At 49.2% G+C, this 12,220-nt stretch overlaps 1 protein-coding gene across 1 annotated transcript in view; it reads right to left on the bottom strand.

Moving 5' to 3' along the window:
- LOC138681287 (antigen WC1.1-like) overlaps nt 1-8,935 on the bottom strand; it is a 273,048-nt gene extending 264,113 nt beyond the window's left edge. Inside the window, exon 1 of the mRNA XM_069768718.1 lies at nt 8,887-8,935. Coding sequence (XP_069624819.1) covers nt 8,887-8,935 — 49 coding nt within the window. The remainder of the gene's footprint in view (nt 1-8,886) is intronic.
- Nucleotides 8,936-12,220: the final 3,285 nt, after the last annotated feature.

The following is a 12,220-nucleotide window of genomic DNA, read 5'->3' as shown; positions in this document are numbered from 1 at the left end:
CGTGGAAGAGGCACAAAGTGCACCATTTTGGAAAAATGGTCGGTGATCACCCAGATAATGGTGCAGTTACGAGACTTGGATAAGCCCACTACAAAGTCCATCCCGACAATCTCCCAGGTTCTGTCCGCCACCGGCAGAGGGTAAAGCAAACCAGCTGGCCGTTGCCGAGGGGACTTTTTCTTGGCGCAAGAGACACACGCCCGAACATATTCTGTGACATCACTAGCCATATGCTGTCACCAGTATGTCCTCGCCAGTAACTCAGATGTCCTTTTGGAACCAAAATGTCCACCAACTCTGGACGAGTGTGCCCAAGAGAGAACCTCCGGTCGCAAACTGGATGGTACAAAAGTCTTGCCCGGAGGCACAGACTCTAGCGAAACTGGGGCCACAGTTCTCAAGCTCTCGGTGGGGACAATAAGCCGAGGCTCCTCTTCCTCCTCCACAGATGACACAACGGAGCGAGAGAGAGCGTCGGCCCGAATGTTCTTCTGCCCAGAAAGAAAATAGAGGGTGAAATGAAACCGGGAGAAGAACATGGACCATCTGGCCTGGTGAGAATTTAACCGCTGGGCTGTCTGCAGGTACACCAAGTTCTTGTGGTCAGTGAACACTTGGAAGGGAAAGCGAGCTCCCTCCAAGAGGTGTCTCCACTCTGAAAAAGCTAACTTCATGGCTAGCAACTCCCTGTCCCCGATGGAATATTTCCTCTCCGCTGGTGTGAAGGTCTTGGAGAAGAAGAAGCAAGGATGCTTCCGACCTTGAGCATCCTTTTGGAAAAGGACTGCTCCAGCACCAACGGAAGAGGCGTCCACCTCCATGACAAATGGCTTATCTACATCGGGGCGAGGTAGGATGGGAGTGCTAGCAAAGTGTGACTTAATCGAGAGAAAGGCCTTGGAGACCTCCTCTGACCACAACTTGGGATTTGCTCCCTTCTTGGTGAGGGCAACCAAGGGAGCTACCAAAGTTGAGAAGTGTGGGATGAACTGAAGATAGTAGTTAATGAACCCCATAAAGCACTGCACCGCTTTAAGTGAATGGGGTTCCTGCCAGTACATCACAGCCTGTAGTTTGGCAGGATCCATAGCCAATCCCTGGGCGGAGATGATATAGCCCAGGAAAGGTAAAGACTCCTGCTCGAACATACACTTCTCCAACTTGGCATAGAGGGAGTTTGCCCGTAGGAGAGCGAAGACTTTGCAAACATCTCTCCGGTGGAAGTCAATATCTGGAGAGTAGATGAGTAGATGAGAATATCATCCAGATAGACTACGACCGAGGTGGAGAGCATATCCCGGAAGATGTCGTTCACAAAGTCTTGGAAGACGGCTGGGGCATTACAGAACCCGAAGGGCATCACCAGATATTCATAGTGCCCATCCCTGGTGTTAAAAGCCATCTTCCATTCGTCCCCCTCACGGATGCGAATCAGGTTGTAAGCACCCTGCAGATCTAATTTTGTAAATACCCTTGCTCCCCGAAGCCTATCGAAGAGCTCAGATATCAAGGGCAAAGGATACTTATTCTTAACGGTGATGGCGTTAAGACCCCTGTAGTCTATGCATGGACGCAATTCCCCATTCTTCTTCTGCACGAAGAAGAACCCTGCCCCAGCAGGTGACACTCACTTTCTAATGAATCCTCTTGCCAGATTTTCCTGGATGTACTGTGACATTGCTGCCGTCTCCGGGAGAGATAACGGATAGACTCGACCACGGGGAGGCTCAGCACCAGGCAAGAGATCAATAGGAAAGTCATAGGGGCGATGGGGCAGAATGGTCTCCGCCACCTTTTTGGAGAACACGTCTGCATAAGACCAGTATTTTTTGGGGAGAGAGGAAAGATCTGCGGGTACCTCTGTAGTAGCAACCTGAACGCACTCCCTCTGACACCTACCCCCACTAGATTCACCCCATCCCAGAATTCTGCCTGAGGAACAATCGATATGAGGAGAGTGGTACCGTAGCCAAGGTATTCCCAACAGGACCTCATCAATTCCCTCAGGAATGACGAGCAGAGATATAATCTCCTGATGGGATGGCGACATGGACAGAGTAAAAGGGATGGTCTGGTGTGTTATCTGTGAGGGCAGTGTCAACCCATTCACCACTCGTACCGTTACTGGTTGAGCTAACATAACCAGGGGTATTGTGTGATGTTGGGCGAAGGCAGAAGACATAAAATTGCCCTCCGCCCCAGAATCCAAGCAGAGCTCTACCGAGTGGGAGAATGAGCCTATAATAATTGTCCCCTTAAAGGACAATTTGGAGGCAAATGTTGCCGTGTCTTGTGTACCTCCACCCACTACCACAAGACGCTGACGTTTCCTCGACCGCTGGGGACATCTGGTGGCAAGATGTCCTGACTGCTGGCAAACATGACAGACCTTGAGTGCACAAGCGGTCCGGGACTTAGATCCCGCTCGTGACACTTCCATGGCCTCATGTGACTCAGGAACCAGGACTGGAGATTCCAGAGGTTTGGCGAAGGTAGGAGCCAGCCGAAACCTCTGCCTACACTGGGCTCGTTCTAACCTCTGCTCGTTAAAATGGAGGTCAATACGAGTAGAGATAGTTATTAACTCCTCCAGTGTGGCAGGAATCTCCCTAGTGGCCAGAGCATCCTTCACGTGATCAGCCAGCCCCTTCCAAAATATGGGGATAAGGACTTTATCCGACCACTCCAGCTCAGAAACTAAAGTGTGGAAGTGGACGGCAAAATGGCTGACCAAGGACTCACCCTGAGTTAATGCCAGCAGTTGGAGCGCAGTATCATGGGTGACTTGAGGTCCTAAAAAGACCTGTTTCAGAGTGCTCAGAAACAGCGGAGCACTCTGCACCACATGATCGCCACGCTCCCACAGTGACGTAACCCATTCCAACGCCCTGTCCGACAAGAGAGACAATAAATCCCACCTTAGACCGCTCTGTGGGAAAACGTGCAGCCAGGAGCTCGAGGTGAACAGAGCACTGACTCACGAATCCCCTACAAGATTTGCTATCTCCAGAAAATTTTTCTGGTGGCGGGAGGCGAGATAATGTCGGAACAGGGGTGGCAGTGGACAAGGTTGCTGCAGCCACGCTAGCAGCCTGTACAGCAACTGCGGTAACATCCACAGCTGCGGTTGAGCTCTCGAGAGCCGCCAACCTACCCTCCAGCTTCTGGATATACCGCAAGGATTGCTGTATGTCCGTCATTACTAGCCAGACCCTGGCGCTAGTGTAATGTTAGGGCTAGCGGAACGCACCAAATAATAAGATAAATTAAGGTGCGTTCGCAGCCCGGGGTCCACCGTGCTGAGATGGAACCTGCTGCCAAGTAATGACGGACTATATGGCGGTACAATGAGAATACACACACGGGATAACTTCACCCTGTGTGAAGGAAGCGAACCCTGTTAAGTCACAGGGCCGCGGTACCGCACACAAGAGCGCAAGCAAGGAGTCACCAAGCTCAGTCCCAAGACTTGGGATCCGAGTCCGACTAGACTCCTTGCGCTCGACACCGCTAGTGGGGTGTCAGTGTAACCAAAGTAATAATAAAAGATGCATGAGAGTGCATGCGGTGCCGCACTGGCGGATGCCACTAACCACCCAGGCTTGGGTCAGGAAAACGCTGTGAAAGCGCACGGCGCCGCACTGGCGGTCACAGGAATTAGACGCTGTATGGTGTGTAACGTGCTGGTAGCTAAGTCGGGCGCTAGATAGTAATCACCCACCTTCCGCGAACAGTCATCCAATAGGGAGGGGATTTTAATGAACGACTTTCACTCACAACACACACACATGTTTACAAATGTACACTAGCGCATGGCCGTGCGGTCATGCGCAGCTTATATAGCTGCAGCACATTCAGGACCTTCCAATAAAGGACCAATGGGAACCGCTGCAGCATCTGAGCATGTGACTCTCGATCTCCAATGGGAGATCTCACCCTGGGCATGCTCAGAAGGGAAAAAGCAGGACTTAGATCCCAAAAGCGTCTGCTCGCCGCTGCCCAGCACTGGCTCCAATGGCAGAAGCAGGCAAAGCAGCAGTAATCTGTTGCACAGAGTGAGACTGAGCAAGATGCTGGGAACGACGTCTCTGCTGAGCAGACTCCACTGCGGCTGGAGGAGAATGGGAGACTGCAGCAGAGATGGTTCGAGATTCCCCCTGTGCAGAGGCAGGAACTCGACACCTAACAATGTTGATGCTGGATAATGAAGTTTTTCTTATAGGGATACTCCAGTGTCTCTTAGGAAACTGTCAAGGATTTTAATCACAGCTGAGGTTTATCTGGCCTATAATCTCCAGGCCCAGTTTTCAGTATCATAGTCAACAGGGGGGCAAAGGGTGTGGTCGCCCAAGGCCCAAAGCTCACAGGGGCCCATCTAGAGCTACACTACACTTAATTATATCAGCGTGCACAGACCACCGATATAGTTAAGCTCCGAGGTACAGCAACGTATATAGTGATCTCCATGCACTACTGCAGGCAGTGGCTGAACACGAAGAGAGACAGCGGAGCATATGCCCCTCCCCCGACACAGAATGCCGACATTGTACCTGTGATGTGCTGGCTGCCTCCAGTGTGCTGCAGACACGCCCACATTGAATGATGTGTGGTTGCATCTCCTGCAGAGCAGTCAAGAGGCTCCAAGCTGCAATAGACTTCAAAGCAGCTGCCATACATCTCCTCGATAGAGAGACAAGACTGGTCAATAATGTGCACTGACAGATGTGGCCCTGGCTGCAAGTCTCATATATATATATATACATATATACAGGGCCGGCGTCAGCACCCGGCGTACCCGGGCAAGTGGCGGGGCCCTGGCGAGACAGGGGGCCCATTCAATGCCGGCATTAGGGGCAGGCAGCTACCAGTGCCTAGGACCACCACTCCCCCAGGGGCCCTCAGCTAGCGGCACATCACGCAGCTGACTCGGCAGGGGAGGGGGAGAGGCCGGCGGCTGTCTAATTATACTCACCTACCTACTCCTGGCGGCCCTCACCTACCTACTCCTGCAGGTCCCCGGCTCCCCAGCTTCTTCTTGTACTGAGCAGTCACATGGTAGCGCCATAAGGCGCCCATAAGGGTGGAGCAGCATATTCATTACTGTAATGAGTGGTAACGGTGACCGCTTAATATAGGAAGAAGCTGCCGGTGCTGGGAAGCCAGGGACCTGCAGTGACCACGCCAGGAGCAGGTGAGTATAACGGGGAGGGGAGCGCAGCGCTGCGTGATATTCACCTGCTTCTCGTTCCAGCCGCCGCTCCACCTCCGTCTTCAGCGTCTTCTGCAGTGACGCTCAGGTCAGAGGGTGCGGTGACTTGGTTAGTGCGCGCCCTCTGCCTGAGCGTCAGTGCAGAAGACGCTGAAGATCGAGCGGCGACTGGAACAAGGACAGGTGAATATTGAAAGTGTTGGGGGCCTGAGCGACGGAGAGGTGAGTATGTGATTTTTTTTTTATCGCAGCAACAGCAAATGGGGCAAGTGTCTGTATGGAGCATCTTATGGGGCAATAATGTTTGTGCAGCACTATATGGGGCAAGTGTCTGTATATACTACATGGCTGTTCTATATACTACGTGGGCCGTGTTATATACTACGTGGGCTGTTATATGCTATGTGGGCTGTGCTATATACTAGATGGCTGTTCTTTAAACTACGTGGGCCGTGTTATATACTATATGGGCTGTTATATGCTACGTGGGCTGTGCTATATACTACGTGGCTGGGTTATATGCTACGTGGGCTGTTATATACTACATGGCTGTGTTATATGCTACGTGGCTGTGCTATATACTACGTGGGCTGTGTTATATACTACATGGTTGTGTTTATATGCGATCATGAACCGTGGTATGTGTTAAAGGGGGGGCCCACTGAGACTTTCACCCGGGGCCCTCAAAAACCTGGAGCCGACCCTGCATATATATATATATATATATATATATATATATATATATATATATATACAGTATAAATCTAATATATACAGCTGAATGTGTGTGTGTGTGTATATATGTGTGTATGTCCGGGATTGGCATCTGCACCATCGCAGTTACAGCCACAAAGTTTTGCACAGTCACACGTCTGGACCCCAAGAGCATCATAGGCTATGTTGTGAGGTGAAATTTTAACCCCGTGCATTCCAATTCACCAAGCAATTTTGTCCCTATCTACATAAAGGGGAAAAAGTGAAAGGAAAAGTGTTGGAGGCAAATTGATAGCTTTGAGACGTGAACAAGGGGGACTTAAAGAATGAGAGCAATGGCGCCAAAGAGTATACTCAGCACACAGGGGGATTTGAACATACACACAAAATGCACCAAACACTACCACGTGCTTGAACACATATATCACCCTCAGCACACATTTCACCACACATACACCAACTTCGCCACATAAAAGTCAAAACACAAAAGTTGCCACTCAAAACTCGCCATGCGCAAAACTCGCCACATGCAAAACACGCCACACGTGAAAAACTCACCTCATGGAAAACTCACTGTTAGGGCTAGCGGAACGCACTAAATAATAAGAAAGATAGTGTAAGGTGCGTTCGCAGCCCGGGGTCCACCGTGCAGAGATGGAACCTGCTGCCAAGTAATGACGGACTATATGGCAGTACAGTGTGGATTCACACACGGGATAACCTCACTCTGTGTGAAGGAGGCGAACCCTGTTGCGTCACAGGGCCGCGGTACCGCACCAAGAGCGCAAGCAAGGAGTCTCAGAACTCAATCCCAAGACACAGGATTTGAGTTCATATAGAAATATTGCGCTCAACAACGCAACTGGTGTGTCAGAGTGACAGAAATAATAATAATAAAGATGCATGAGAGTGCGTGCGGTGCCGCACTTTCGAACGCCACTAACCACCCAGGCTTTTGTCAGGAAAGCACTGTGAAAGCACACGGCGCCGCACTGGCGGTCACAGCAATAGACGCTGTTTTGTGTGTTACGTGCTGATGGCTAAGTCGGGCGCTAGATAGCAATCATCCACCTTGTGCGAGCAGTCATACACAAGGGAGGGGATAATTAATGAACGACTTTCACACATCAACACACACACGTACACAAGTTTACACTATCGCATGGCTGTGCAGTCATGCGAACCTTTTATAGCTGCAGCATGTCCAGGACTTCCCAAAAGGACCAATGGGAGGCTGCCACAGAAGTTGAGCACCTTCAGGACCTTCCTGGAGGAACAATGGGATCTGCTGCAATATCTGAGCATGTGACCCTCGATCTCCAATGGGAGATCTTGCCCTGGGCATGCTCAGAAGGGGAAAAGCAGGACTTAGCCCAAAAAGCATCTGCTCGCCGCTGCCCAGCACTGGCTTCAATGGCAGAAGATAGAAAAGCAGCAGTAACCCTATGCACAGTGAGAGAGACTGAACAAGATGCTGGGACCGATGTCTCAGCTGAGCAGACTCTACTGTGGCTGGAGAAGAATGGGAGACCACAGCGGAGATGGTTCGAGATTCCCCCTGTGCAGAGGTGGGAACTGGACACCTAACACTGTCAGCATTTACAATTGACAGGCGGATGCGCTTATCTGTTATAATTCCACCAGCGGCACTAAAATCCTGCTCTTACAGAACGCTAGCAGCAGGGCAGGACAGGACCTCCAAGGTGTAGGGAGCCATTTCATACCACGTGTCCAGCTTGGATACCCAATAATTTAAAGGCAGAGGAATCACGGAGGATGTTTGTATGTTCTGCAAGGTACTCCCTCGCCATCTTCCTAAACATTGTCCTTCTTGTGACAGCACCCCCTGCCTCTGTGCCGTCACGATGGGAGGGTCTGAGAAAACTGTCCCAGAACTTTGCCATTGTTCCCCTGCCTGAGCTGTATTGTACTTCTGTCTCTCTCGCTTGGACTCCTTGGTTGTACAACAAATTATGACGTCTGCTGCCAGCGTTCTCACATGGGAATTTTCTACAATGGCCCTCTGGTGCTGCAACATTTTAGTACATCTCTTTGCCTCTGGTAGCAGAGATGAAAGTTCTCCTTGTAGTGTGAGTCTAGAAGTGTCACCAACCAGTAATTAGTGTCACCCAAAAATGTTATAATTTGAGGGTCATGTGAAATGCAGCGCAACATAAAGTAAGCCATGCGTGCCAGAGTGCAATCAGGCAAGACTTCCGTGTCCTCAATAACAGGACAACTGACCATGCTGTCCTCCTCATCCTCATCCTCCTCCTCCATGTCCTCAGGCCTTCCCCGCTGAACAGACGGTATGACAGCTGTGTTTGTAGTACCGTCTATAGCGCATGAAAGTAGCTCTTGTTCTTCCTCCTTCTCCTCCTCCTCATTGCCTACCAATCCACGTTGAGAAGACATGAGGCTGGGCTGAGTGTAATCTCTCTGTATGGTTTTTTGCTCCATGTCTTTGTACTCTGCCTGCAATGCATTCTCTTTAATTGTGAGCAGAGAGGTTTTCAGAATGCTGAGAAGCAGAATGGTGATCCTAATTATGGTGTCATCTCTGCTTACCATCTTGGTGCACTCCTCAAAGTTTTGGAGGATGGTACATATGTCGGACATCCATGTCCACTCCTGAGGTCTTATGTGTGGAGACTGAACTGAATATCGACAGCATTGTTGATGTTGGTAGTCAACAATTGCCCTCTTCTGCTCACAAATCCTTTCCAACATATGCAGGGTAGAGTTCCAGCGCATAGGGACATTACACACAAGCCGGTGAGATGGAAGCTGCAAATGCTGCTGAAGCAAGGAAAGGGCGGCTGAAGCAGTAGCTGACTTTCTAAAAGGGACAGACAGACGGCGTACGTTCACTACTATATCCGGCAACTCCGGATAGCTTTTTAGAAAACGTTGAACCATGAGGTTAAGCACATAGGTCAAGCAAGGTACGTGTGTGAGCTCACCTCGCCTCAGAGCCGCCATCAGGTTCCGGCCATTTTCACACATGACCATGCCTGGCTGTAGGTTCAGCGGTGTCATCCAAACATCTGACTGCTCTTTCAGCACTGTCCACAACTCTTCTGCATTGTGCGGTTTGTCACCTATGCAGATTAGCTTCAGCACAGCCTGTTGCCACTTGGCTGAGGCAGTCCTGCAGTGCTTTCAGCTACTGACTGATGTGTTGATTTCAGAGATGAAGGATGAAGAGGAGGAGGAGGAATTGCAGGAACTGTAGACTGTGTGGGAAACACTGATTGACATAAGGCCAGCAATCCTCAGCATGTGGAGGATGTGTTCCATCCCAAGGCCCGACTGGGCCCCGGCTTCCACTATGTTAACCCAGTGTGCCATCAGTGAGATGTACCGTCCCTGCCCACAAGCACTTGTCCATGTGTCCGTGGTTATGTGGACTTTCGCTGTAATAGCATTTTTGAGGCCACGGGTAATGTTGTGGGACACATGCTGGTGTAATGCCGGTATGGCACACTGGGAGAAATAGTGGCGACTGGGGACCGAATACCTTGGAACGGTCGCCGCCATCAGGTTGCGGAAAGCTTCCGTCTCAACAAGCCTAAAAGGCAGCATTTCTAGCAAAAGCAGAAGAGAAATATTAGAATTTAGGACTGTGGCCTGTGGGGCGTTGGCTGGGTATTTCCACTTGCATTCCAAAGGCTGTGTTATAAACAACTGAACACTGTGCTGGGACAAGGACGTGGATGGGCTTGCTGATGGTGCTGCTTGACTGTCGGCCACTACAGGTGCAGGGCTAGAGGCATCTTCACATGCACGGTGTACTGGGGATTGGCTTCTATGCAAAACAGTGGAAGAAGCAGTGGTGTGACCAGCAGACAGTGTTCCTGGAGCCTGTGCTTCGGCCCACAAAATCGGGTGCTTTGCTGCCATGTGCCTGATCATGCTGGTGGTGGTCAGGCTGGTTGTTTTGCTACCCCTGCTGATGCGGGCATGGTAGGTGCTGCAAATGGCCTGTATGAGGTTATCGGCAGAGTCTTTAAAAAATAACCAGACTGGGGAAGATCTAACAGTTGAAATGGCAACTTCCCTCATGTTCATGTTACAGGGAAAGGATGCACGCCTTCTGTCTGTGGCCACCACACTGCTTCTTCCTGCCTGTTGGGGTGATATGCCTCCTTCCCCATGTGTGCTGCTGCCCTCGCTCTGCATTTCCTCCTGCCAGGTTGGGTCAGTCACATAGTCATCCACCACCTCGTCTTCCACATCCGCACCCTGCTCCTCCTCCTGACTTTCTGGCAATTGTGTCTCATCATCATCCACCTCTTCTGACACTTTCCCATCATCGCCTACATGTGACCGGGGTTGGTCAAAGCTTTGGGCATCTCTACATGCGATCTCATCTAGCCCCACTTCAAGTTGACCGGCCGAGAGTTCGGAATCTTGAAATGGAAAACTGAACAGCCTTTCAGAGTGTCCAAGTGTGGGATCAGTTGTCTCAGGGCACTTGGCATGGTGGGAGGAAGGAGGATCAGGGTGAGGAATATCCGGGCCACACTCACGGCTACTCAGACTTAACCATGTGGAAGACATGGTGGTAGTGGTGGTGGTGGCTAAGTGACTGGAAGCATTATCCGCTATCCAACCAACAACCATTTCACACTGCTCTGGCTTCAATAGTGGTGTGCTGTGGTCCCTAGAAACTGGGACAGGAAGTTCGAGTGAGAAGATGTGGGTCTTAGTTGTTGCCCACTTTCACCTTGGCCACGGCCTCGTCCTCTGCATGCACCATCATAATCACGTCCACTTCTCCATCCCTTGCCCCTTGCCTTGCTCATTTTAAATGGGCTACTGCACTTTTTCAAATGTTCAACACAAATATATTTATTAGTAGCGTAATAGTATCTGATCAGTATGCCTGAAAATCTAAGATTTTTCAAACCCAAACAGCAGGCAGGCCGCAGCCTGAAATAACAGACTGTAATCAATTTTGGGGGGCTTTTTTGTGAAGTTAATTTATGAAAAATAGAGCTGTATATAAGTAGAGTAACAGACAGCAAAAAAGTGGTACTCTGGCATACAATGCCAAAACTTGGAGCATGCAGATATACAGTATGAGGGCTGTCATGGATATACCACACTGGCAAATATGTGGCCTTTTATTTTTTTATGCCAAATAGTGCTGCATACTATTACAGTAACAGACAGCAAAAAAAGTGGTCCTCTGTCCTACAATGCCCAAACTTGGAACATGCAGATATATGAGGGCTGTCACGGGAATACCACACTGGCAAATATGTGGCGTTTTTATACTTTTTATGCTAATTAGTGCTGTATATAATTAGTGTAAAAGGCAGCAAAAAGAGGTACACCGGCCTACAATGACCAAACTTGGAACATGCAGATATATGAGGGCTGTCACGGAAAAACCACATTGGAAAATATGTGGCCTTTTTATATTTTTTAATGACAAATACTGCTGCATACTATTACAGTAACAGACAGCAAAAATACGGTATGTGGCCTTTTTATATTTTTTATGCTAAATAGTGCTGTATATAATTACAGTAACAGACAGCAAAAAAAGTGTTGCTCTGGCCTGCAATGACCAAACTTGGTGCACGCAGATATATTAGTGCTGTTACGGAAATACCACACTGGCAAATATGTGGCCTTTTTATATTTTTTTATGCTAAATAGTGCTGTATATAATTACAGTAACAGACAGCAAAAAAAGTGGTACACCGGCGTACAATGACCTAACTTAGAGCACACAGATATATGAGGGCTGTCACGGAAAAACCACATTGGAAAATATGTGGCCTTTTTATATTTTTTAATGCCAAATACTGCTGCATACTATTACAGTAACAGACAGCAAAAAAAGGGGTCCTCTGTCCTACAATGCCCAAACTTGGAACATGCAGATATATGAGGGCTGTCACGGAAATAACACACTGGCAAATATGTGGCCTTTTTATACTTTTTATGTTAAATAGTGCTGTAAATAATTAGGGTATCAGACAGCAAAAACAGTGGTCCACCGGCATACAATGACCAAATTTGGAGCACGCAGATATATGAGGGCTGTCACGGAAATACCACACTGACAAATATGTGGTATTTTTATATTTTTTAATGCTAAATAGTGCTGTATATAGTTACAGTAAGGGTACCGTCACACTATAACATTTTGATCGCTACGACGGTACGATTCGTGACGTTCCAGCGATATCGTTACGATATCGCTGTGTCTGACACGCAGCAGCGATCAGGGATCCTGCTGAGAATCGTACGTCGTAGCAGATCGTTTAGAACTCTCTTTCA

The sequence above is a fragment of the Ranitomeya imitator genome, chromosome 1 (assembly GCF_032444005.1).
Source record: "Ranitomeya imitator isolate aRanImi1 chromosome 1, aRanImi1.pri, whole genome shotgun sequence".
NCBI lineage: Eukaryota > Metazoa > Chordata > Amphibia > Anura > Dendrobatidae > Ranitomeya > Ranitomeya imitator.
Note: the sequence above shows the minus strand (reverse complement) of the source record. Positions and strands in the feature narration are given on the sequence as shown.